Source organism: Poeciliopsis prolifica, unplaced genomic scaffold, assembly GCF_027474105.1.
Source record: "Poeciliopsis prolifica strain line A6 unplaced genomic scaffold, Auburn_PproV2 SCAFFOLD005, whole genome shotgun sequence".
NCBI classification, from domain to species: Eukaryota; Metazoa; Chordata; class Actinopteri; order Cyprinodontiformes; family Poeciliidae; genus Poeciliopsis; species Poeciliopsis prolifica.
The window spans coordinates 1,641,157-1,669,067 of NW_026562380.1; the positions used below are offsets into that span (position 1 = coordinate 1,641,157).

At 37.5% G+C, this 27,911-nt stretch overlaps 1 protein-coding gene across 5 annotated transcripts; it reads right to left on the reverse strand.

Annotated features, from left to right (window-relative positions):
- Window positions 1–705: 705 nt before the first annotated feature.
- Window positions 706–26,522, reverse strand: xpo1b (exportin 1 (CRM1 homolog, yeast) b). Of its 5 annotated transcripts, none has more exons than XM_055029610.1 (25): window positions 26,140–26,522; window positions 24,648–24,779; window positions 24,408–24,509; window positions 19,259–19,331; window positions 16,779–16,840; window positions 13,951–13,995; window positions 13,378–13,559; window positions 12,321–12,369; window positions 12,116–12,235; window positions 11,261–11,389; window positions 11,026–11,184; window positions 10,739–10,936; window positions 9,998–10,136; window positions 8,715–8,896; window positions 7,404–7,560; window positions 7,135–7,298; window positions 6,120–6,254; window positions 5,833–6,016; window positions 5,474–5,580; window positions 4,890–5,084; window positions 4,639–4,807; window positions 3,963–4,097; window positions 3,013–3,172; window positions 2,833–2,929; window positions 706–2,053 (listed from the first exon to the last, which is right to left on the reverse strand). In XM_055029610.1, exons 2-25 carry the CDS (start codon window positions 24,771–24,773, stop codon window positions 1,907–1,909), a joined length of 3,216 nt encoding a protein of 1,071 aa, XP_054885585.1. In that variant the 5' UTR covers window positions 24,774–24,779; window positions 26,140–26,522; the 3' UTR covers window positions 706–1,906. The 5 variants fall into 5 exon arrangements, with proteins under 5 accessions (XP_054885585.1, XP_054885584.1, XP_054885589.1 ...); XM_055029609.1 differs by having other exon boundaries at window positions 5,827–6,016; XM_055029614.1 differs by lacking the exons at window positions 24,408–24,509; window positions 24,648–24,779; window positions 26,140–26,522 and adding exons at window positions 17,340–17,388; window positions 23,578–23,644; window positions 23,778–23,906 and having other exon boundaries at window positions 5,827–6,016.
- Between the last annotated feature and the right edge of the window lie 1,389 nt (window positions 26,523–27,911).

Below are 27,911 nucleotides of genomic sequence, written 5' to 3' on the forward strand. Positions count from 1 at the left end.
GCTTTGGTGCAATACCGGCATGTTAACAGGGATTAGCGGCCGGGTCGGTTTACACAGCAGCAAGCGCGGCCAAAAGTGAGCGAGCGGAAGCGGTCGGATGTCGAGTCGTTCGTTCGTAGCGGGTCATTTATCATCTTGCTCTTATTTTTACATCACCCTGAGAGAGAGAGAGAAAGAGGGGAAGGTTTTCCTTCTGCTCACTTTCACTGGACCATCTGGAGAGTTTACCAAAATTTTTCAATACAGTGCTTTTTCACAGTTTTGGTTCTGGTCCGAATTCTGTTTTCATTCAAAACAGAATTTAAACAAAAACATGGACAGATGGAAATTGTTGGGCAGGTAGAAGAATATTGGAGGAACTAATGGATGGACAAAAAATGTATGATGGACAAATAGATAATGGACAACAGATGGACAAATGGACAGAGATGGAGAAGATTAGCTTGGCTAATCCTTGTCTCGATTGGACAATTATACTTGTAGAGATCCTGGAGGATTGGACAAATGGACCGGTAGCTTGCCGATTGGACAGATGAGCAAGTAGCGGGAAGATGGAGGATTAGCTAATGATTGAACAAATGGACAGGTAACTACATCATTGGAGAAGATGATTGAGACAATATCGGGAAGAGTCAGAAGTCGAATCAAAGCACATTTTCCCATCCCACCCTCGGCTGTGGGAATGAAGACACCAGGCCCGAGGCGTGGTTATAAAATTCTCAACTTTAATCAGTTCAAAAAGTTCACAACAAAGTAACACCTCGAGAAGGGAGATAAGCCGTTAGCGATTGGGTGCTTATTTGGATTTATACATTCTTTCTCAATTAAACTCGTTGGCAATTCAGGTTTAACCAGATTCAAAAAGCGTCTTTGTTTATTTGGACAGAACTTTAAAACAGCTACAATCGAAATATCCAAAACAAAATACAAAATTAAATGTAAACCCATATTTATTTATTTTTTAAAATTTGCTCAGTCAGGTAGTGTCCTGACGCACTACTGCATGGTAAACAATCTAAATTAGTACAGTTCAAAAAAATAAAATGCTGAAAGCCATCTGAGTTAAACAGGAGTCGTAATAAAGATGCGACCAACCAACCAACCAGGAACTCATAAATACGCCCGCCTCATCCGGAAAACATCCCCATGATGAACAATCCTCTTAGAGGAAAACGAAACGCCAATGTCGACTGAGCGACAGCACACACACGCACACACACCCACAAAAAAAAAGAGAATAAAAGAAAAAAGTGTTCCCATGGTATTCAAGATGCTATACAATTGGGATGATATGCACAAATCCGGTTTAGTTTTCCCTAAAAACGAACTAAAGAAAGAAAATATACCTCCTGCTGATAGCAGGCTGGTTTCACTAGAACTTATGAGTAACAGAGCCTTCATTCGTTTTCCGTTAGATTCACATTCCAAGCAAACACGATCGTCTGAAGCTTCTGACGCCGCTTACAGAAGATATTTACATATAAACACGTGTTGCAGAAAGAAAAAAACAAAAAAAAGCAGGAAGAACTGGGAAACATAATCAGAAGGTGAACAAAAAACAAATCTTTGCTCCCCCAACCGATTGTTACAAGTTTATCATGCAGGTCTGGGATGGACCAGAGACCACCGAAAACGTTACAGCCGGAAAGTTAATACGCAAAAAAGTCTCCATACAAAAAACACAGAATTGTGTAAAAAGGGGCCACAGAGTGACGCGCTAATCATTTACAAGATATTATTGGCATTATTTTGGTCAACAAACATCCGGAGGGACAGCCCGCGCTGCAGAGGCCTGGTGGGGCTAACTCCCACCGTACGCCACCAACTGCCTCATAGGTTTTGTTGTGATCGGGGGTTTGTTGTTTTTGTTGTTTGGATACTGTACAAGTTTTGCCGGAGCTGCAGCTCAGTCACACATCTCCTCTGGGATCTCGTGGGGGTTCAGGATGCCCGGTACCGACATCTGGATCTTGTGTTTCTCCTCCTGGGCCTGACGGAGCGACGCTTCCCTCTCCTCCAGGAACAGGTCCGAGGTGTCCTCGCCTGCAAACTCCTGCAGAAAACATGGCGGTTAGCTCAGCTACAGGGCCATTAGCTTAGCAAGGAGGTCAAAATGAAACGCAAGGATATAGGCGGCCTTTCTTACGTCCCAAACCTGCTATGGACACCTAACAGTGTGATGTCATACACGCAAAACGGCAAAAAGCTGCTCGCTAACAATCACTAGCATTAGTTTTAGCTGTTAAATTGTCAATATAACGCGCTAAATCTTAAATGTACACTTGATATCTAAGAGAAGGGACACAGTGCTTTGGAACAGCACTGTGTAACAACTTGGTCACAAGGTCAGGAAAAAGTTTCAATTAAGAAAAAAAGGTAGCGAGGGAAGTAGTTCAGATATGCTAACTTGACTATGACAACCTTGACATGTGGATGTGTTGTGGAATTCAGTTAAAAAAATAAAAGGGTGACCTGCGTTTCTTTTGATAATTTCAAACTTTGTATAATTTAAGACAGACTTTTATCATTTAGTGTTTAGTGATTTAATAAACAAACGTTACTGACCAAATAAAATTTTTCAAGGATTTGAAGCACCTTGCTAACAGAGAGGATGTGTTTGATTTCCTTGTGTCGATCAGAGGAAATGATTTGTTCCAGCAACAAACTCGCTGAGGCCGTTTTATAGGCGTCAAAGTGAAACCCGACCATGTGAGCGCGAGCTATTTGTGGAAACAACAGCTAAGCAGGAAGCTATGCCGTCTCCGATAACCTCTGGGAGAAAGAACAGCAGCAGCAGAGTGACATTGATTCACAAAAACGAGCAAACCTCACCTTTATCTGGACCAGGAAGTCCCTCAGGTGCTCCTTGAACGCAGGAATGTCCTGGTTTAAACTGAACAGCCCCGTCACAAACACCTTCACCTGAGCGCTGCGACGGACAGAAGCACAAACATCCATGAACGTGAGCAAACGCTCGCCTGGAATCACACGGTTTGTGGCGCTTGGACTCACTCCTGTAGGTGGGGGAACGCCGTCTTCAGCAGGTTGGCCACGTATTCCTGGATGAACACCTGGTTGTTGGTGGGACTGCCGGGGTTCAGAACCGCCGTGATCTTCCCTTCCTCCACCAGGTTGAACATGTAGGCGAGGATGGACGCGTGCATCGTCAGACCTGCGAGGAACAGGAAGACTTTATTATTGATTTTATTCATCTTTAACCACAAATCCCACCTCCGGTCACTAGATGGCAGCAGGGATCAAATTAACAGACTGCCTGTTCAAACCAGCAGAAGAAGAACTACACAGAGTAAACTCCAATTAATCAGCAACTAAAATAATAATATAAAGATTATTTATTTCTTATATAACATAAAATAACGGGCAACTTGTTTGCTCGATGAATAATTTAATTGATTAACCATTTTATTGACTATTAAATTATCAACAAAAAATTACTTTATATAAATTGATTAATGTTTAATCAAGTAATCATTTGGTCAGTAATTGATTTATCAAATGTCTTGATTACTAAAATAATTGATTAATTGGCTAAAAAAAACTGGCACTGTTGTTTTTTAATTTAACTATTAAAATCACATTAAAAGATTTTATTGCCTATTTAAATTGCAACAGAGAATTCCTTGAACCTTTATAGATTGATTCATTTTTTTAAATTACTAACAGCAAAATGTGCCTAGAATATTTTTTTTCTACAGAATTTGAGCCAGAAGATGAAAAACAAATTGCTGTATTTGCAAAGAAATGTGTGCTTTTTAAATATTGAATATTTACATTATTTGTACAATTCTGTCTTAATTTCCGCTAAGAAAATTAAGACAGTACTTATTTAAAAATAATCTTCTTGTAGTAGACAGTTCTCGGTGTGGTCGGTCTGATTGTTTCAGCTCTAATTTCAATGCAGGAACTTTAAAAGTTTGTGCGTTTTATTAGTGTGAACTCACCGGCGGTGTGCGACGTGTCGGTGACCACGGAGAAAATGTGCTGCAGGATGTCGCAGAAGTACGTCTGGTAGAAGCTCTGCGCTGCGGCTTCCTCCTGCGCCACGTTCTGCAGCATCGTGTAGAGAATCTGCAGACCTGGAGGAAAACAAACACTTTAGATTTCCCAACATAAAAAAAAGAAAATCTACAGCTGTAAACATGTAAACATGATTTTTGGTCTATTTTCTAGTGCAAATATCTAAGTACCATTAGAATAATACAAAACTATCGTAAACCTAAAATGTCTTGTGATAAATAATCTGTCAGTGAAACAAGTACTTTTTAATCAATAATAAGAAATTGTTTACCTGATAAGATTTTGAGTTTTTCCACAAAATGCCAAGCATCTAACAAGAAATTTGCACTTAACCGATGACGCACACAAAGAACTAGCTTGCTAGTTAGCAAGGGTATAAAAGCAGCTAATTAGCGGTAGCTTGAACCGTATGCAATGAAGACGTTAATGACTGAACAGAAAACTCCCACAAGAAAGAAAAAAAGTTCAGAACATATTTAAGGCCAACTTTCACTTTTAAAAATAAACTTAAGACAATTTGAAGCCTTAATTTTAGAAACATAAATTTAAACTTGTAAGTGATTTTAGCGGCGTTTGTAACATTTGTTTGGGGTTTCCTACCGGTGTCGGCCACGTTCCTCATGGTGTGTTTGAAGGCCCAGATGATGGAGTCCAGCACCAGTTTAAACTGGGCGGGGGGGATGGCGAGGAATGCTGGGAAGCAGTGAGAGTTCACCGCTTGCAGTAAGTAGAAGAAGTGGGTTCTGTGTTCTGGATATTCCTCAAAGTTCTGCCCCATTACAACAAACAGCAGTTATTGTAAAATGGACATTTTAGACACGTGATTTGGGTTTGTTGGTGGTTTTTCCCACCTTGTTGATCATGTTTAGCGTGCACTCAAACACGGCGTCAAAGATCTGCGGGATCTCGCTGGTGATGTGACCTCCCAGCTTGTTGACGATGGTTGCCATGGTGCTGAGAACCTCGGGCTCTCGGGCCGCCGGAACGTTGCGCTGATAGTCGATGAGGACGGCGTCCAGGAGCGGCGGCACAAAGTTTTCTCCGACCTGGACGGAGAAGAAAGACACCGGACCGTTCAGTGACACCAGTGGGAAAATACTAGGGAGTGTTAAAACTGTGGTGCGTGGGCCATCTGTGGCCCTACGGCTGATTTTGTCCGGTCAATCAAAAGCAAATGATTGGTGAAGATTTTATTTCAAACATGGAAACCGTTAAAAGATCTAAAACAAAGTATTTATGTTTTAATAAATACTAAAAAGTGGAAACTGCAAGTTTTTTTACTTTACATGACATTACATGGATTTTCGAGAAAGGGTAAAATCTGTATTATATTTCCTTTCACTTCAAAAAATGACTCCCTGCTTTGTGCCGGTTAAAACGTTCAATCCAAATGACACAAAATAATTTTATTATTCAATGAAGCGTGAAATCTCACCATCTGCGGGTCGTTTGATCGGCTAACCCAGCCTGAGATCAGTTTCAGCGTCTCTCGTTTCACCGTCCTCATGCTCCGGATCAGCGGCTGCTTTGTCACCATCTCGCCTGCAGCAGAGCAACGGGTCGCACGCGGTGAACACATCGCTTCAAACTCAGAGAAAGATTTGTTACGTTCACAAGGTAAAGCAGGGTTTAGACCAGGGGGGTGCTTTATTCTCGTAACTTTGTTGTATTTTTATTTTCTTCCCGAGGCTCAAATACTCTGCCGTATTTTGACTCTCAAAGTTTGTCCACCCTGGTTTAGACTCTGTTTGTCCTGCGCGCCGCTAGAACCCAGTGGCATGTGCATACCCATACCGTTGGTCTGAATGGCGGCAGAGATGTTCTCGCTGAGGCACTTGTAGACATTGAGCATGTCCAGGTAGATCCGGCCCAGCTGGATGACGAACGGGTGACCCACGGCCTTGCAGGCCCGGACGTTGGTCTTCAGGATGCTGCCCAGCTGCTTCACCGTCTCCGGGTCCTTCAGGATGTCGACGTTCTGCAGAGAAGCGGCGCCGGTTACCAGTCCGTTGGCTGTTTTTTTTTTTTTTGTTTGTTTGTTTGTTTTTTATTTCCAAACAGGAGGAATGTTGTTGTCTAACCTTAGTGGCCTGCTGGATGATGCTGTCCCACACCTGATTGGGCAGCAGCATGTATTTTTCTATCAAGTGCTCCTGCACTGCCTGGTCCGTCTGGGCTCCGATCATATAACCCACTGCCTCGTAAAACGTGTGAACCTGAACAAAAACAGGACAAACATGCATGAAATGCTGGCATTAATCTGATGAAAGGCTTTTATAACAAACAGACCATCCAGAGTTTTGCTCCGACGTCAACTTTCCAAATTCAGCTTTTAATGAATTAATGAAACTCAGCAGAAGGTAGCAGGTGTTTTCAAATTAAGTGACTTAAATCTTGCTTTGATAATTGAGAATAAATTTATTGAGTCAAGTCCAAAATAATTAGAAAACAAGATGCTTTTATTTTAATACAGCACATTTGCAAATTTATTTTAAACAAACTGGTAGTAACCAGTTACATTTTCTCAACCACATTTACTTGAGCAGCTTTTTTGAAAAAATAAATGGTTTCAGGAGTATTTTTACTAATTTTATTATGAAGTAGCGCTAATCTTCAGTAAAATTTCAACCAACTGAATGAAAAACAAACATGTTTCAACCAAAAACTCACCGGACTCAGACACACACCTGCAGTTTCTGTTAAAAGTTTCGTCAGATTTTCATTGAAAGAAACGGATTTGGATAGATTTGTTTTTGGCTAATCTGCTGGCTATTTTTGTGGATAAACATATTAATACACGAATATCAAAAGGTGCCCATTAGCACTGCTTTTGTTTTTTTTTTTTTTACAGAGTCTGAACTAAAAGCTAAAACTATGAACATATGTAGAAATACTTAAAGATTTTTTTTCTTCCATCTTAGATCCAAAATATGTATATTTTTTGTACATTTTTGGCTTAATTACTCATCTGCATATGCCGCTCTTTGAGCAAAGTTGTCTTTTTTGAGTTTCTTCCTTTTAACTATTATTTGATCACTAATTTATCTAACAATTCAATAACCAGTTAATCATGATTAATAATCGTCTGGAGCTGACCTGCTGCGGCTGGAGGTCGCAGATGATGGTGTTGATGTTGTTCAGGATCTCGTCGATGAACGGCATCACTTCGCCCACCTGGACCTGGATGAAGTGGCGTCTGCACTTCTGCGCTATCTTGATGAAGGTGTCGCACGCCATGTCCTGGACGCCGTCATGGGTCTCTGAGCAACAAGAAGACAGAAAAATATATTAAAAAGATGTGAAAAATAATTCCCCTTAGCACTACCAGGTGATGATATGTAGGGCTTTTTGTTCTTTGTTTTTACCGTGCATGAACTCAAACAGCTTGTTCACGACGGTTTTGAGGAACTTCCAGTGAGCTCTGAGGAAACGGGGATACTGGCCGACGATGTACATGATGTTGGAAGCGATGATGGCCTTGTTGTCTTTTCCTCTCTTCTGCTCACACAGACCCAGCAGATCCTAAAACAAGAAAAAACAAAACACAACAGATCCTTCAAGATGTGTTCTCACTTTCTGCTGCAACTAACAAATATAATAAGACTAAAAAATGTGGCAAATTTTGCAAATATTTTGTTTGAACTTTTTTTTATATACAAGATTAAAATATGGTAAAAGATGCAAATAAACAAATAATTCAGTTCCTTTATTAGATAATAATAATACAACTTTTTATTGCTTAGAATGTAACAATGTAGCCTTTCTGTCTGCTTTTCTTGTCAATTTAAATGAGAAATATAAATCTTTAACGGAAATTGCTAGGAACAAATTGTTCTTATTTTAATTTCATATTAAGTTGGGCTATAAACATCCACAATAATTCTTGTTTTGGACCTTGTTAATATTAGTTTTATTAAAGAAAGTTCTTATTTTTGCTGCTGGGAATAGACTCAAAGATTAGAAAAATTAACTAAGAAATACATCTGGAATCTGTTTTATCATTTTCCAAGTTCTACTTTTTCTGCTTTTAAATTTTTCTGAATTCCATTTTAGAATATTTAATAAAAAATTATTACTTATTTAGTAAATATTTTTATTAACATTTTAATAAATACTTAATTGATTATTCAATAAATAAATATATGTATTCATATTTATTCCTTACAATAATTTATTCATAAACATGTAAAGCGTATTAACACAAAATGTGTGTAATCATGGTGTGAATGGGGAAAACAACAAAATGAAACAAATAATTTGTTTTACAAAATGGTAAAAACTGTTTCCCCCTCATGTTTTTGTGCAAAGCTAAGAATCTGGTTCTCCAAAATTGTTTGAAAATGCTTTCGAGTTGAACTGAACACCAAAATGTTTTTCTCATTAAAGAAATAAAACACAAAAAGTAAAAGTTTGCATTGTTCGACAATAATCAGGAGCTCTGTTTCGTTTTATTTCTTCCATTTGTCTCAGAAATTGCAGTTCTGACTTTAAGCTTTTTCAACTAGATACCCAGACAGTTAGAAAACTGGCTTTTATTAAGACAAAAAAGTGTCTCTTTGTTCCATTAAAATATTGTTTGATTTATTGCTGAGCTTATATAAAAAAAAAAACATTTCAGTTTGGTATTTTGGACACCCCTGACTTATGTTGATAAGAAAATGATTTGTATATTTTACCTTAATGACAGTAACGAGGAATCGCTTCTCGTCCTCCTCGTGCATGGCGCCGCTGATGGACCCGATGGCCCAGCACAACGTGTTGAGGTTTTTCCAGGACCATTCAGACCCGTTCACCTGGTTGTGAAGCTTCTCTGTCATGATGCGCTCTGTGTCCGCGTAATCCAAGTGAGTCAGGTAAACTGCAGGGGGGCGAAGCGACACGAGGTCAGGCGGAGTAAAGCACCGACTCAACAGATGGCTAAATCACCCAGAACTTTGAAAATATGACACAATTTACTCAGAGGTTTATTGTGTTATTTTCTTGAATGGTTCTGGGCGCAGCGCCCCCCACAGGTGAGCAGGCAAAGTGTTGGTTTGTTTGACACAGCGCAGCGTGAAACCACCTAAAAACCTGAAGTCTGGAATGGTTTGAATGCCTATATGAATGCCATGCAGACCAGAGACTGCTCCAAAAGCAGGAAGCGGACAATGAAGCAGGGAACTCTGGGTAAATACAATCAAGTCTAGCTCTAGCTGGAGAAACGGGTTGTGGTTTTTTTGTTTTTAACCAGACACCAGAGAAATAAGACAACCGTTAAAATTTGTTTACGTTTTGTGAAGATCTTCTTTGTCGGTTTTTGTATGGTTTTCTTCAGTAATTCTTGGTGCAAGCGCCACCACAGGCGAGGAGGGGAACAAATTTTTCAAACCGTTCAGTTTGTAAGCCTAAAAACCTTGGTCTCGGTTCAGTTGAAGAGAACTCTTATTCGAATAAATAACATAACACCAAGTGGACCAGAGACCGCTCTAAATCCAGGAAATGGACTACAGCACAAGGTATCATGGGTAAAATACCCTCAAAACAAATGCCTTTGTCTAGAATTAGCAGGAGAAATGTCTTATGGTCTTTTACAAAAGACAAAGACCCTAAATTCTGATATTAATCCATTTTTGTTTACATTTCGTGAAGGAGGAAATTGTGCTTAAGTGGGTCTTGGTGCAGCGCCTCCCACAGGCGAGGAGGGGAAAATGTTTTTTCAAGCAGATTGGTTTGTTTTACAGTGCAGTGTGAAAGCGAACCGCACCACCTGAAAACTGGAAACGAATGTTGCAACTTCGATCTCCAATCAAACTGTGGTTTAATAACATCCTGGGTCCGTGCTTAAGGCCAGATTTACTCATGTCATATTGCAATAATCTGATTAAAGAAGCAGAACCTGAAGACAGAGCAATATTAAATCTGTCCATAAGGATCCCTGCAGAGAACGTGAACTCCAGATGCCCCAGTTATCAGCTCATACCGAGGGTTTCCCTCATGTTCTTGTAGAGGTTGATGGAATCCGTGTCCTTCATGAACTCCCGGACGACCTCCCCCTGGTCGTTCTCCACCACCAGCACTTCCTCCGGCTTAGCCATCCGACTCACCATCAAGAGTCGCACCTGCCGCGGGATATAAAAATCATCTGTCAGGACATGCATACTTCAGATGTATAAATTTACTTTAAGGCATTACCAGAGGGGGGAAATATTTACTCTACTTTAGAAGCTGCTGATTTATGAGTGCCAGTGTAAGTAGGGTCTCATTTTGGCAGCAACACGTCTTACAGGGGTGCCAAATAATTCTAGTGTGTCTGTGAGGTGAGACGCTGCAGGATTCAAAAGGTTAAAGCAGCTCAGCCTCGTTCGTGTCATCTGCGCTACGTCACGATTCATTAAAAAAACAATAAGCATGCAAAAGCATTTCTGTCAACATCTCAAAACTCTCCACAGCCGTTGCATCATGCAGTCAGAGCCCATACAGTCATTATGGGTTCAAATCTGCTTTTATTTTAGAGCTTTTGATCATTTATTTGACACAACAAATGACTCAAGTGATTTTATGACAAGAATCAAATGCAAAAGCTGCAAATGGACATTTAAAAACTCATTAGCGAGAAAGTATGCCTTTGTACTTATTGTGCACATTTATAATACGTAATATTAGGCATTTTCAACCCAAAAGGAGAAACTAAAGATTGAGATTTCGCTGCAGCAGGCGGTACCTTGGAGAGAACGGGGAGATAGAGCTGTCTGCGAGGCGGCACGTCAAAGTGCTGGTTTCCGGAGAGCAGGGGGGACGTAGACGTGGAGAACGGACTCTCTCTGTAAAGTTCAGCAGCCAAGTGGTTCCAATACTCCAGACAAATTTTAAAGATCTCCGTCTCTTCGACCTCCGACACCAGGAGCATGTAGTGGAGCGCCTGGATGAGAAAGGCGAGTTGAGATACAGACGTTACAGCTTTAATTTGATTTTTTTTCTTAAAAATAAAGCCTGAGAACTTCCTCCCACCTCCATTAGTGTCTCTCTGAGGTTGAGCCGCTTCTCGATGAGCTGCCCGTGCTCTTTGAGGAACGTGCACAGAAACAGGCTGAGGTTCTGGATGAAGTTCTGCTCGTCGTCTTTCCCGTTGGCGTAGGCCAGCCGGATGTTGGTGTTCAGAGGCAGCATCTTAAGAGACGTTTCTCGGTAAAAATCCGACTCTCAGACGGCAGGAAAATAAACGAGCCGTTCGGGTTCAACGCACCTGCTTGAGCTGACACATGGTCAGAGTGAAGAGGGTAACAAACTGCTCCTCGTACTGGCTCACACTCACGCCGGCGATCTCCGTCAGGCACTTTAACGTCACGTTTCGGAACATGGGAACGTTCAGGAACTGCAGGGAGATTTCAGTTGTTCAACAAACTAACTGGGTTTCACATAAACCGAAAAACAAAAAAGTGTCAGGTGGGAGAGTTACTCAAAATCAGAGATGGGTAATAACTAGTTGTATTTAGTTTTGAGTTAGTGACTTTTTTGGGGGGGGGGGGGGATTTTTTTTTGGAGTATTTTTAATTATTTATTTTGAACAGACAAAAGTCAAATCAGAAAAAATAAAAAATAAAACAAATTATTGGATGCAATTTTATGTAATTTGATCGAAAAGCCACACTGCACTTTTTCCTTTTCTGAAACCAAGCAACGATTTTTACTTTAGTAATTTCACTATGAAGTATTTCTATTATTATTTGAGTAACATTTCTGGATTTTCTGCCCTCTGAATGAAAACCAAACATGTTTGAACCAAAATTCACCAGACACACACCTGCAGATTTTGTTAGTTTCCATCAGTTTTTTTATTGAAAGAAACTGATTTGGAAACAATTTCTTTTGCCTGATTTTGTTGTTACTTCTATGAATTATTGACATTTTCATCCTTAAAATACCAAAATTTCCACTTAACTTTATATTTTGATTCATCTGATGATGTAATTTTCAAATATTAAGTTTAAAAAATGTTTACTCTTTGATGACTACTTTTTACTTTTACTGGAGTAACAAGTAAAAGTAGTGTTACTCTTACTTGAGTACATTTATTAGGTACTCTTTATGTAATCCCCACCTTATACACCAACGTGCTGATTAGTTTGGTTTCAAAGATGTATCCCAGTGGGATCCAGTTGAGGAAACGCAGGAGCGTCTCCAGAGTAGCGTGGACCAAAGGGGCATTCTGGGAGTTTTCCTAAAGGGCAAACGAGGACAAAAACATGAAAACCTAACTGGTATGTGAGGAATGATAAATTAAGGAGATGAGGTGAATATCATACCATGACAAACTGGCAAAGCTGGAAAATCTGGGAGAATTCATTGCACATGCTGGAAGCAAAAAAAGAAGATATTAAAGAACATCAGCATCCATAAAACCAACAAAATAAACAAGAAGGTTTTTAAAAGTCACCAAGGTCAGACAGAGGAATTTTATCTCTCAAACCCTTGGCCTCTTCTTGAGAGAAAAATATGCCCTAAATTAATTTTATACAAGGTTTCTTTGAAATGTTCTGGTATCAAAAGACAAGACAGCTTGTTAATATTTTTAAGATTGTAACTTGAAAAATAAATAATTTGAATGGCTAACTGCCCGATGGAAGAATCTAAGACTATAAATAGCGTTAAAAAAACAACTATTTATAGTCTAGAACAACACAGGAAAGACTTCTGTAACAGTGATACTACTATGAAATTATAATAAACTGTTTACTTTAACAGCTTATTTATTGCAGAGTCAAAAACAGCAAAATACAAACAAAAAGGTAATAGTCACCTATGCTCATTAGGTAAATAATTAATGTTCATTCAGTGCAGCAGGGATTGTTAAATTAAGATTTATTCTTTTTTCTTCTAACTAGTGGTTTTTCATCCCAACTTTTACTTTAATTAGTACTTTTTGCTACTCTGTACTTCTTACTTTTACTTGAGTAACTTTATTTTTAACTATTTCAACTCTTGAGTAAAATTTCTGGATTTTCTACCCACTAAATAAAAAAAAAAACATGTTTTAACCAAAAGTTCACCGGACAAAGACACACACCTGCAGTTTATGTTAGTCTCTTAAGTTTTTTTTATTGAAAGAAACTGATTTGAAAACATTTTATTGTATCTGATTTTGTTATTTTTTTTGTAACTTATATAAGTTATTGTCATTTTCATTCCTAATATACCAAAATTTCCACTTAACTTTCTATTTTGGTCAATTAGTGCTATTTTCACTTTAGTAACTACTTGGACTTTTTTTCTTTCACTTGATTTTTGGGTACTGCAGACAACAGCGACTCCATTCATTCATTCATTCCACCAAACAGCAGCAGAAACATGTCTGACTCTCACCTGTCTTTCAGGTGCTTTGCCTTGACTTGGGTCATCTGTCCGCTGGAAAAGTCAAAGACTTCCTCACTGAGCAGCTTCAGGATGACCATGTTGTTCTGACAGAGGCTCTCGCTGGTGCGACTGGCGCCAACAATGTCACTAATAAATGTGGGCCAGTGTTTGGGCCACTCCTGCTTCAGGATCTGTGAACACATTTTATTAAACACATCAAAATCAGTCGAAAAAGAAAAAAAAGGAACATTTTCTATGGTCATCATAACAATAAAACTACCTTAATATTGAAGTAGTTACTATAGTTTACTTTTTGTTTTCTTTAAATAAGGTGGTATGTTCCTCGAATCAATCTAAAATAATATTCTTAATAGGTTATAAATAGAATACACTGAAAAACATCAATCATACAACCATAAAAACATTTTTTAACATTTGTTTGGTCTGCTGTTTCACAATATAATGGCACCAAAGTTGGTCAGAAAATAAAGTTTTAAGTGACATGAATCAAAATTAATATGATGTAAATACAAAACTTGAGGATTTAACAAAAATGAACCCTCAGAAAAATATTAAACTTACCTGAACCAAGATCATGTTCAGCTTTCCAATGTACACTTTCTCTTTCTACAACAAAGAAAAAAGCACATGAATTATCCTTCTATACAATAAAGTTGATCAAACTAATTATTAAATCAGGAGTTTTTGTAACAGGCTGGACAAATCTTTATATCGTTTATAGAGTTCAACTAAACCTAAATAATAAACAATTAATAACAACATTACAAGCTTCAATGGCTGGTAAACTAACATTAGTCCAAAAATTCACACACTAATTTGTTAATTATTTCAATCAAACTTCATTTGTAAAGCATTTTTTATACAACGGAGCAAAAATTATGCATTCAAAATTAAAGTAGAAAATATAATTAAAAAAATAAGGTTACAAAAGAAAAAGAAAAAGGTGGTGAAGAAAGAGAAAGGGGGGAAGAATAATCCAGACAAATTTCATAAAAATGTTTGTAATTTTACAAACACAAAACACTTCCAGTCATTTAAAAAGTCATTTTCTGCCAAAAGTTCTTTAAAATAGAGAACATTTCCAAGACAAATACTGAAAAGGAAGAAAAAAGTAAAATAAGTAAAAATAATAATAATAATAATTAATAAAAGGAGTGGAGAAGTGTGGAAACAATTATTTATATTAGCATCCAAGCCAAACTAAAAGTCCATCCAGTTCAGCTTGAAGTTGACACACAAAACTGAAAACCTGGTTTCCTTCTTGTTTTTTTAGTAAGTTAAATACATACATAACATTCATAAACAGCTTCCAGTTTGGTGTCACAGAACTCATTATTATTACGTTATTTTAAAGATATACTGACCTTTTATGAAAAGGTGCAGATGTTGATTTTATGACATCAGAAACAAAACATCCGATATATTTTAAAGTTCAGTAAAGTTACAGGTTAAACTAGGCAATCAGCTTCTCATTTAGTCCATATTTGGATTTAACATTTTTGCATTTCTCTCCAGAATGAAGAGCAGAATGTTTTGATTCGTCTCCCATAAGAACAATCAAAACATCTGAGCTTTTAATCCGCCCTGAGATGGGTCAAGACATCCGATTTAACCCCGCGACCTTCTGCGAGTGAAAACACTGCAGCAGGCTGCATGGTCTCCACCTGGTTCTCTAACTGGTGCTTCTTTTCTCCAAGTACTCATTTGCTGGGAATCTACTCATAATTTATCTCTATGTGGGATGTTAAGTGACAGACAAACAAAAAGTAGGAAGTAATTATGAAAGAATGCAGAAATTTTATCTAAAAGGAATTTTCCTGGATGATGAATTGTCCCAGAAGTTTTTGTGATAAAAGATTATATTGTTGTTTTGGGATTATTTAAAGTAATAATAATACAAGAACACATTCTCAAAAATGAATAAACTTTAAATTCTGTTGAATGTTCACCAATGGAACTGGTAAACATTTTAAATATCTAAAATAATAATAATAATTTTAAAAAAATTAATTATGGAGTCTCTAAACAAAGTTGTAATTCAGGATTATTTGAGACAAAAACATCAAACTGAAGACATTTACTATCCAGTTTTAAAAGAAAGAGAGAAAAACTATCAATCAATTGAGCTTCTTTCCATTTGTAAACGCAATTGATCGATAAACTGATTTATGCCTTATTGCGGCAGGCCTTGCAGCAACTAACAATTAATTTTGTAACTGATTATTGTGATGATTAAACTAATAATCGTCACAATTATTTGACAATTATTTTACTTTAAAAAAAAACTGGCACATTCTGTAGATTTTTAAATTTGAGCCTTTTAGCAATAAATATTAGAATAGAAATAAATTAAAATCTGCAAATAAACAAATTCAAGTTCTTTCTTAAATAAGAAAGTAAAACATTTTAATGCTTAAAATGCAACAACTTAGCATTCTGTTATGATTAATGATTTATAGCAAATGATGAAAGTAAAACCATATTTATAAAAACATCTGAAAAGCTCAACCCCTTCTGCTTTATTCATTGATTGTACTTTTGGATTAACAGTTTAATAATTACGTAGTTAAAGGTTGTTTTTTTTTATTTGGTTTTTTGCAACATTTGAACCAGTTAAAGCTAAAATTGCCATTTGAGAAGTTCTGGTTAGAACATATTTTACAGACTAAAGTAGTTTTTTAGTTTTAAACGCAAAATGTATGTATTTTTGTACAGTTTTGGCTTAATTACTGGTCTGAGTGTGTTGCTATTTTAGCAAATAGCCTTTTTTGAGCCTGTATATGCCAGTTAATGATTAATCGATGACTGAATAAGTTGACAATTATTTCAATAATCTATCAATTGTAATTAATTGATTCAGCCCTACCTTTAAAACTTACATTCAAAGTAGTTTTGCACATCAATTTTTCATTCCCAAACAGATAGAATCAAGGGTGAAGCTCTGGGCTTTAATTAGGCCTCTGGAACACATTAATATGCTGTAGTCCAAACCGTCCCATTATAATTCTGGCTGTAAGTCTACGTTTGGTTCCTTCGCTCCCCGCAGGTTTTGGCCATGAGCCTCTTGTCTGCTTTCCTATTTAATTTCCATTGGGATCAATAAAGTATTTCTGAACTGATTTTGAATTTGATTAATGTTCTCCTTGTTTGGCTTCGTCTTTTCAGGTTTTTAGATAGTCTTCATCTTTTCATTATTGAGATGTTTAAAGCTTGTGATGCCGTTTTGTAAGCTAAATCTGCTTTTAACTTCTGAACAACTCCACTTTTTGTTGATCTGTCATGTACAAATTTGTAATCATGTCACAAAACGTGGAGATGTTAAAGGCACAAAACAGAGCGATCTTCCTAGACTACAACACAATGTAAACATTATTTAAAGACTCACTCACCTCTACACTTGAAGCATCCGATGAAGTCTTAATAATGAGCCCAACAACATACTTTTTTATACCTGGCAAATACACAAAGGCATCAGAAGGAGAGCGTTAGCGTCGCCAACAACAACATTTACATCAACATATCCTGACATGACGAGCTGCCTGAAGCAAATTACACAATAACCCTCAAACAATCTGCTGGCATCAAGCTAACGTAACTACCTAACTTATCCCACATTTATACACTTTTAAAATAAGGTGTGGCCCTCCACTTTCACACTGTTGCAAAGCCAATTGAAAACCACGAATGTTTACTGCAACTACCACAGAACTGCTGCAGGGCAAAATGTTTCGGTCAGTTCAGTGGAAGTTACATTTCCTTTGTGTTTTTTTGTTTTTTTGCATGCAAAACTATCAATGCGATAGGCATGCTTAAAAAAAGAAAAAACACAGAGGAAAGAAACACTAAGCTTCAGCACCCTCGCTTTTGGCTGTGCTGGAAATGATGTGCTGGGGTGTGGTGAGAGGAGCCGAAACGAGGCAATACTCTGACACAAGGGGGAAAAGACATACTTGCCGGTCGCCCTGCACTGGATTTGCCACTTGAACAAAATTCAGGCATCTACGGTCAGAAGCAGGTAAGTCTTAGGTCAATGGGAAAAATGAATTTTTAGTAAACTTATAGAAGAATGGAGGGAGGCAGAATCAATTGATTTGACATTGATTACCAATTTTGTTCCATTTTCATTACTTTTTTCTCTCTTCAAAACAATGAAATTGAGGGCAATTATCAGTTATGTCTTTTTTATTTCTGAAGCCTTAATGCTGTTGGTGCTTAAAAAGCAAGCTGATGGGCAATTAGGCAGAAATTAAAATCTGGACATTTAACCATTTGTGGTGTTTTTCATTAGCATAATCAAATTATTGTACCAATACAATGTACAGACATGGCATCATCCAACATTATGCATCTTTAAAAATCTACAATAGAGCATTAGGGCCAGGCTAAGATAAAAATGTAATTACGAGACTGAAGTGGTAACAATATAAGAATAAAGACGTACACCAATAAAGTCGCAACAATAGAAGAATAAAGTTGCAAGAATAGTAATATGAAAACAAAGTTGTAATAATAAGTTGCAATAATGCCAAATTAAAGTCATAATGCAAGAATAATGTCATCTTTACCTGATTAAAGTTGTAATAACGAGAGAATAAAGTTATTAAAATGTAAGAATAAAGTCGTCATCACCAGATGAAAGTTGTAATAACGCAAGAATGAAGTTGTAAGTACTTTCTTGTTATATCACCAGAATAAAGTCATAATTCCAGAACAAAGTTTTTACCAGATTAAAGTTGTAAAAACACAAGAATGAAGTTGAACGTTACTGTTGTAATATTACTACAAGATATAGTAATCGCAGAATAAACATAAAGTTGTAATGTTATCAGAACAAAGTTGTGCAATTATAAAGTCATAGTAATACCAAAATGAATTCGTAATATGAGAATAAAGTCATATTACCAGAATAAAGTTGAACAACAATGAGATCATAATCATACCAAAATAAATTCATAAATAAATTTAAACATTTCCAGAGTAAAGTTGAAATAGTATTAGAATAGTCATAATATTACCGGGATAACGTTGCAATAAGTTATACTTTGTCATTTGTTTTACAAATAAGGAAATACTTAAATTTTTAACACATCATCATCACATTATTATCAGTGGAAGGACTTTTAAACAATCACAAAATAGTCTATTTTGAAGAAAGAACCACACGGTTTGCCAAACTGCTCACATTAGATCTTAAAAATTTCTAATTAAAATGTTCTTCTTATTTAAACAACTTTTTCAATTAATCTACCAACTCTCTTTTGGTAATATTGCATATTCCTGTTCATAATATAAGATAATGCCTTGTAATTAATAAATCTCTTAGCCTGGCCCTAATATTACTTCTACCAAAAATCTACCTCAGCTACACATCAAGGCAAAAATCGACATTGAGATTTCTGAAAAAAGTCTGTCTCTCTCTTGTGACCAGAAAATTTCCCAAAAACTGCACAGGACTCTACAGGGAACAGTGGAGAGGGTAACTGCGTCAAACTACCCCTTCCTCACTCCCTATGACACCAAGAGGGCAAAGCAGCAGATCAAAACCATCAGATCCCAACAAACTGACATAAAAACTTCAAGCCAGGGTGCTACCATTTTATTTAATTTCAATAGTGATAGTATTCATCTACTTCTTTTAAGAGATGCCAACAAATGTAAGTGAATAAAAAAAAAAACTGCTGGAGTGTTTTGAGTTTTAGTTGCTTTCTCTTCTAGCTGGTCCCAAAAGTGAGCGCAAGCCAGTGGAGCAGAAAACAGTCCAGCATGCTTAGCAGGGGAATACTCTTCAACATGGCAACCACACGTCACAACATTTAAACCCACATTAAATGCCAAGTACTGTTATATCCACCACAGGATGAATGCTTACCTTCACACTGATTTCGGGGCAGAATCTTCCATCTTGTTTTGATAACTGTTTCCAGTATCTGAAGAGCATAGTACTGAAAAATGCAACAAGGAAGCAGCATTAGCAAGGAAGAAAAAAACAAACAAACTTTAACAACACTTGAGAACAAGAACTGCGTCACCTTAATACAAACCAAAAACAGTTTGTTGTGGCCTGGATTTCTAAAATTGATTGGTCTGATCCATTTCATGCAGATTTTGCACCTTCCCTATGAAAGTCTCTACACAGAGTGTTACGCTGAAAACACTGCAGATGTCCTGCTGTTACTTCCAGCATCGCACCAGTTAGCAAAAGGCACCAAAAACATATGCCGGCCTATTAACCATGCAGAGCACAGATGCCTCAGACTGAGGTCAAAAATGCTATAAAAGGCCATCTCAGGTTGGGAATCAAGAACTTGCAATTGGATATTTCACAGTGTAAGATTTCAAAATTCATTTTTTAAAGTAACTGAGGCTAAGACGACAAATAGCTCAGGAAAACAAAACCATGGCTTTATTAAAACTGCATAAAGGAGAAAGTGATGAAAGTTGTTACTTAATCGAGACGAGAGACTAGGCCTGTCACAATAAGCAATAAATTGATTAATCGGATGATAAATTCAAACAAACCCAATAATTTCCATTTGCATGATTTATTGTTTCTCTGTCTACCAAAAACTGGAGGATAAACATTTTCAGTTTGGTATTTTGGTTTCAGCTAGCCCTTTTTATGAAGGATAATTTTGTTTACAGACACTTCATAATTCATTTTGAAGTGTAAAAATATTTTTTAATGTTTAAAATATTCTCCAGTTCCAGTGTTAAATGTTCACTAGAACGTAAAGTTTATTGATTTTTGAGAATTTGTTGTTGCATTATTATGCAGTTATCATTATATTTTGGATTTGTTGCATGTTTTACGCTGCCGTCTTGGACAATTTATGCTTGGAAAAGAGTTTTTTTTTAAAATCTGAATTAGTTGTTTTTCCCGATTATATAAAAGATACTCGCATGCATTCATACTATTATTTTACTTGAAAATGGTCCAAAACAACAGTAGTATTGTTTGTCGCAAGAACTTCTGGGACAATTTATTGTTTGGTATTGTGACAGGCCTACGACAGACAGTACCTTTGTATAAACAATCAATCAAGAATCTACACATTCGCACATTAAATGAAAACTTTTATTAGGCAGGGTGATTATAACACCTGGTATAATTCCTAAAAACAAGAACTGGATCTGCAAGTCAAAATTTACCGGTTTCCGATGACTTATACATTACACATGTAAGATCAAGTCTTTCTGGTTGGATGACATTGTAGAAATATAGCAGGGCCTTCTTTCTTGGTTAGTTTTCCACGAGATTTGGTTTGATTGTGGACCAAAGTTGTGATATTTATTACGTTTTCAGTTTCAGCGGTTTGCTTTCACGCTGAACTGTGTCAAAGAAAAATCTTTTGAAAACCTGTTCACCAAGAAGTACCAAAAGAAACGCCAGAAATATTTCTGAAGACAATACTAAATGCAACTTCCTTCTCGAAAGGAATGGAGCGCCGTCGGACTTCAACAGTTGTAAGATTTCTCTTTCGTCTTTCGCAAAAAGCCATTTCTCCCGCTAGCGCTAGACTAGTGCGTTTGTTTTGGTTGTATTTACCCAGAATGCCTCTCAGTGTAGTCCATTTTCTGGTCAGTTTGGCGTTCAGAGATGCCTTAAAACTGCACGAGTTCTCTTTAATCAAAGTTAGATCTAGGTTTGTAGGTGGACCAGAGTGCGTTTTTGGTTCGTCTAACTACATCTCCCATAATGCTGTGCGGTTCTGGATTGGAGTTTAGTGAATATTCTTTACATTGAATATGTATTCATAATGATCATGTGTCTATCACGACATTTATCGTTACTGATTTATTGTCCAGTCCTAGTTGTATGTCTTCAAAATGAGCGTTGGCTTTTTTTTTCTTCTTCTGCTCATCATCTGACCCTTTACTTTAGCATGGTGCATTGGCCTGTCGCAACAAACCAATTACTATTATGTTAAATTAAAACAACCTTAATCAGTTCCATGCGCATGACTTAGCGTTTTTCTCTTTTCTTTATTTCTACCAAAAACTGGATGGCAAAAGTCTGGTACTTTGGTTTGATTACAATATTTTTTTAAGAAAAAATTTAGAGAAACATCAAAATTAATTTTATTTGTGGTTTCTGTTGTTTTGTGCATGTATTTTGGGTATTTAAAATATCTTCCAGTTTCAGTTTTAAATGTTCACCAGAATTTAAAGTTCATTGACATTTGATCATGTGTTCTTAAACTATTACACCATAACCATTACTTGAAAATGCTCTCAGAAAAACAATATTATTGGGCAATATGCAACATTTTAAAGTGGTATAATGTTTACATACCTTCTGACTGAATTCTTATCCTTACAATTGTCTATCGATGCCACAGTAATAAAAAAATTGTTTTCAATCCTAGTTAATGCTTTATATTTCATGTAGTCATAAATGAAAATGGAAGTGAATCTAGTTTTACCAGATCATAGCAAGACGGTTAACTGGTATAAAAAAAAACAAAATAACACCCAGCCCCACGAACTGAGGTAGGAATACAAAACTAGTTCATCACATAAAACACTAGGTGTTTCACCACACAATGGTGGCTTGACTAAAATATTTCATTAATGTGTTGAGTGCAGAAATTATTAAGTGGTACAGTGGATTAGAGGTCAGAGCCGCAAAATCTGCAAACTTGCAGATGTAAGTATTTATACTCCAGATTCTAAAAGCATTTAAAAAATGTTTAAAACTGCCTCTTTTAATAGTTGAAATCACCAAATTAAACTTTAATAAGCAGTAATACGCATAGTGAAAAGCATCTTCATGCTACAGCAAAAGCTAAGAATCACTAGTTTCCTTCTCTTCAGTCAATCAGAGCCAAAGTAAATAAATGCCGCTCCTGGATTGGCTGTCTTCATGTAGTGTTGTTCAGTATTTCAGCTTCCCAATCTGGATTTTCTTTGGAATATTTCAGATTTACTTTTCAAACAAAATGTGTAAAATCTGCATGTTTTCCAAGAACAATTTGCAGAAAAAATAAATAATCAGTGAATACTGAACTGTGAACACTGTAAATCAGCTAACAACGTTAAAACCAAAAAAATTGGAGGGAAATCCATCATTTTAATGATACAAACACATACCCCATGTTCATTTTAAAGAAATCTATATGGGCATGACTGAATTGATTTCTCTACAGAGTGGCACCATTTTACTCCCATTAATCTCGACAGAAACCAACACTTTTACATTTTTTTAGCTCATTACTCACCCCTAACCTTGTACACTTTAAAAATGAAGTTACTGCTGCATAAGCGATGTGCCTGTCCTCAGATTCAGTTAAAAAGGTTGAGGTGTGAACAAAACCAAACCTAAACAGGAGAATAAAGCCTAATGCATTTTTATTGAAAAAAATATCCACTAATCCCACCATAAAGATCCTAATTAGCTCTAAACAATGCAGTGTTTTTGATACCCAATCCAAGATCAGGCCTTTTTTCCAACTTAAGTGTGTTGAATTGTTACTTAATTTTATCGTTTATAACCCAAACTATGTTTCTTTATCTGGTGCGTCATAAGGAACAGCGAGACCAGCCGCAGGTTAAGTTCTACAAAAAAGGCAAATAAAACATTTACTTCAGAGACATCACTGTTTCTTGAGTTGACTGTTTCAACGGTAGGGATCATCAGTTCAAGAGAACATGAATTTTAGAGGGGATAAAAGGAATAACTTGTAGAACAGGATGTTATTAAAGCAGGATCACCAAAGTGCTGCAGACAATAGATGCCGAGAGATTAAAGGTGAAATCTCCTTACAGGCAGAGTGACAGTGCAACACTCACAGGTGTCAACTGAATGGCAGAACACATGGATTGGTGCATTTTTATTTCACCTTTAACTCCAAAAGTGCAAAAACCAGCACAGGAGGCAAGAAGAGAAACCCCCCAATCTTTTCTAACAATTGCTATCATAAAAGGTTCTGTCCATTTTTTAATTATTATTATTTAATTGAGGTAAACAAAAGAAAGGAGAATAAAAGGAAAGATGAGAAGTAAAGAAGAGAGCATAGTCAGGAACAGAGCCGTGATCCCTACAGCTGAAATTAAATCATTTAAAAATTGTCTCAGCACAATGGATCCTACTGCTTGCAGCCTGCACTCCCCCTCTGTCCAGTGAAACAGATGCAGGAAAAAAAATGGATGAACAGAATTCAGTCAAAAGTAATTTAAAAAAGGGTAGACCTTTTGGAGGCCTGCCGTCAAAGCCTAGCTGTGTCAAGATGCACGGGATGACACACCCTCTTTCTTCCTATTACAAGCCATAAACATAATGGAACATTGTGATTAATATCAAATAGTCACAACCTGAATGTATTACATTAAAATATATATTACAAATACTTTAATTCCAGACCAAAACCCAAATGTTTGAAGGTGTTTACCTTTGGCTTCCTCTCTTCTTCTACTCATTTGGCAAAATACATATTTAAACCTAGAAAAGTACTATTAACATGTCAACTCAGACATCAGCGACTTATTGTCAATCATTAAAAGAAATCTTACAGAAACAAAAACAAAGCACATTTAAACAATGCATATGTTCATATTACTTTGAGGAAGCTGCACTTAAAATGTTTTCAAAGTTGGAGTCAGTTTCAGTTTTGCAATTCTGGCTCTCTTAGGGTTGAAAAACAAAATGAAAGTCGGTGGATTCAGTTCTCTGAGGGCACAGAGCCGTAAACTAAGATGACATTTGTTTTATTCTACTCATGAAGTGTAGAAAACTGTGCCAGATTTGTAGATGAGAGAAAAGCTGCTGGCTTTTATGTGCTTCAAATGTTTATCTGGGTGGTTCAAGTTCCTTTTTGTTTCATTTGAGAAACTTGTGCAAGTTTGGGCATAGGTCAATTTTCTAAATAAGCCATGTGTGCATCGCTAAATGGCTAACAGTATAATACTTTATCAATACATGATAAAGAGCCTGTAATAGGTATTTTGTTCAAATAGAAATCTTCCTCAAAGCAAAATTAAATGCATTTCCAGCTGCACTTTCTGAATTATGGCGAGCTTACTTTGGTGTTCATGTTTTGCGAGAACTCCAGGATGGTGTCCACTCTTGTCCATGCATCTGGATGCTCTTTTAAGTGTGTCAACACTTCCTGCGCCATTCTTTGCTGCGATACAAAAACAGAGGGAACTTTTCAAGGTTCATTCAAACAAAACAGTTTATTTTAAAGAGGAAAATATAGTAAGGGAGACGAAATTGTCGATCATTCTGCCTCCGGTTTGGGTTAATGAAGCCAACAACGTACCTGAGGTCCCACGCCATGATATAGGCAGTTCACAACATTATCCAGCAAGTTGATATCCAATTTCTGGTTGAAGTCCAGCAGCTGTTGAGCTGCATGGTCTGCTAACATTGTCATAACTGCTGGCATAGAGTTCTGTAACAAGGACAGGGAGGGGGTCATGAATGCACAGAGCACACTCAGTGGGCAAAGTCATGTGAACCGTTCATTTGGAAATGAGTCCAAACAGCTGACCCTGTCACAAACATCATTCAGAGAGCTGTCACTTTGAGAAGTTAAACTCATGGTGTCATGTGTCTGGCAATGTTTTGGAGGAAATAAGATGAATAGATGAAGAAATTTCATTCATCTTTCTTATGGTTCAGTTTTGCTTATTCTGGGTTATTAAGCAGAATAGCAACTCTTGAAATCCCCAGCCTGGACTATACAACACCAAAACTATTGAAGATGTAAATTAAACCGGTGACTTGACTACAAAAAGGTAAAATAGGTCAACATCGATTGGCAAAGTTGAGTTAGCAGCAGAAAACCAGAAGTCAGCGACTCTGCTCAGGTTGTGCAGATCAAACATTTCAGTTTCCTCTTATATGACCCTTAGCATGCGGTTTGAAGCAAGCTTGCTTGCAACACACCAAGGGCTAGTCACACTTTATTAAGGTTTTAACGAGCCACGTGCCGGATATACAAAGCGACGTCATATTGTTTACATCTGCATGTAACGGAATTCAGTTCAAAAACAGACTCCAGCGCAAATCCAAGGCTGGAAATATACACTCAATCTGATATGGAGCTCAGTAGGAAGTTATTCCCAATATCTCTACCGAGACGGGTGTAAACAACGCGCACACGGTGCTATAATTAGCCCCCAAATGACGCTCCATTTGCAGCTAGTCGTTATACGAACTGGTCACATGTGGTCCTTTCACTGCTCACTACAACCACTCCCACCAAGGATGCCAGAGACAGAAGACGCCCATGCAAACACGTTACTATCAAGCTGGTTCATCACCACTATGAAGTTGGCGAGCATTATCCTTGATGCGAAAATCTTTGCGGTATTGCTTGGATACAGATAGCAGAGGTTGATGCGCACCTAGCAACATAAACCTAACATCCGCTCGGATCATGCACAGGCGTGGATGCTGCTACAGTCAGTGGGAGAGGCGAGGGTTTAACCAGAAAGCACATGGTTACTTATTCATCTGCGTTGTCGCACTTTTTGCTACAATTTCTCCCTATGAAAAAAGTTACAGCACTTTCCCCCATGACTGCTAACATTAGCTTAACTAATACAGTTGCGAACGTTAGCTAGCGGTCAGTCAATGGCTGCTTGGTTATCCCTACTGATGCTGGCAGTGCCATCCAAATTCTTATTTTCAAAAACACCGTGACATTATAATGTAGCGTTTAAATAGCATATATACTTATACCTACAAATGTATGCATTTTAGTACTAAAAAACACAGCACGTTTGCAGTTAACCCTGGTTACCTACCTAAAAGTCCAAGGCTCTGACTCAAAAGAGCGGCGTTTGCCAAAAGAAGCTACAAGGTTAACAGTGAAGCACCTCACTGTTGATTTGGAAAGATTTCCTATCTTTGCTGCTGTTTCAGCGTTGACTAAATCCAGCTCCAGCAGCGAATGATGCCTAGCTGCTAAGAATGTTAGATTCCCAAAACTACAGTTACGGAAAACCGAGCGAGCTTCCTTTCCGACACATTTTACGAAAAAATAAAAGTAAAACCTTGATTCACTTATTAATTCGTTACTCTTGTGATTTTTCCGGCGGGGCGGTATAAAGGTTGTGTGGTGCCTGCGCCTCCTCTCCTCTCTCAAGCAACTAACTCACAACCGGTTGAAACCGGTTCAGACTGGGAGATTCCATCTCGGTTTAGTTTTCAGCCGATGGCGCCGCGTAAAAGTTTGGACCGAGAGTCCGCCCACCTCGCGCGCTGATTGGCTGAAACCGTGACGGAGACTCCCTTCTCAGAGTCCCATTGGCTAGATTTGCTGTCAGTCTATTTCAATTCGCTCAAGCGCCCACGCGACTTCTCCGCCCGGAGAGAAAAAGAGGGCAGACTCCCATGCAGAGTGGACTTCTGCACGATTCAGCGCATCAAACTCAATATCCTCTCATTCACATGGTATTTTTCTTTATTTATATCATTAATAAGTTAACACAATGCATTACAACGCAGGCATATTTCACAAAATTATCCAAACAAGCCCACCTTTACGATTACAACCCATCGTAGTGAATGTTCTGCTACTTTTTAAGGCAACATACCCTGCAATGACAGAGACTGTCACATTCAGGTAACACTAGAGGGGCTGAACGATATGATGAACCGCAAGCGCCATTCATTTGCCTGTTGCTTGTAAGCTGGTAATTTTCCACCAGCCACGAGTGGGAGTGGTTACGCGATCACCGGGGTTAGAAAGCGACCTCAAGGAGATTTTGGCTCCTCTTGAGTGACTGACAGCCCTGCAGAGATCGGGGAGACTGCAAATATATCAGTGTCAGCAGCATCATAGGCAGGACATGTAGCGACATGCTGTGTGTTTTCTTGCAAATGAGGAGCTTTTAATGCACAGAGAGGATGCAAACATGACAGCGTGTTGTTTTTTTTCCTTCCTCCTGCGCTGCGGTCACGTGGTGCCGCGCGGTTCTTGATGGAAAAATACTGGGATTTCGTGTGTAGAGGAGAGAGTACACAACCCAATAAAGTCACTCGGAAAGGAATCTTTTTTTCTCAAAATGCCATTTACCCAGCAACACTGTCAGCGCTTATTTTTTTTTGGTCATGATTTGCATTTTTCCCATACCCAATTAGATGCAATATGTATGTGTGCATGACATTTTCAACCTCTATCCAAAAGCTAAACCAAAAAACATGTCACTACACTTAATCACAAACATAGGGTTAAACATCTATAAACAAAGCAGTTACATTATTTGGATAATTTATTTACAGAAAGAAAAATAATAGATTTATTACATTGCAGCATGTTTAAATCACTTGTTTTTTACTTTAAGCTTGAAAAGTAATTTTGCTCGGAATATTACAGACTAATTAAAAAGGATCTTTTAACACAAATTTTCATTGCTTAAGAAGCTGACAACATGGAAAGTTAAGTGGAAGGAAAACAACCAGGTAAAAAGCTCCCTAAACTATGATGATCCTAGAGTTTTAGGAAGTTTTATGATACATTAACTGTGATAAGAGTCAATGTTTAATGAGCCACGAGACAGGTGTGTATCAACAG

Coding starts and splice junctions, on each gene's coding strand:
- xpo1b (XM_055029609.1), bottom strand. CDS start 24,773: ATGCCAGCAGTTATGACAATGTTAGCAGACCATGCAGCTCAACAGCTG. Junction 19,332..24,407: donor CGCAAAACATGAACACCAAA/GTAAGCTCGCCA, acceptor TGCATTTTTCAG/TACTATGCTCTTCAGATACT. Junction 6,255..7,134: donor GCGACCTCCAGCCGCAGCAG/GTCAGCTCCAGA, acceptor GTTTTTGTTCAG/GTTCACACGTTTTACGAGGC.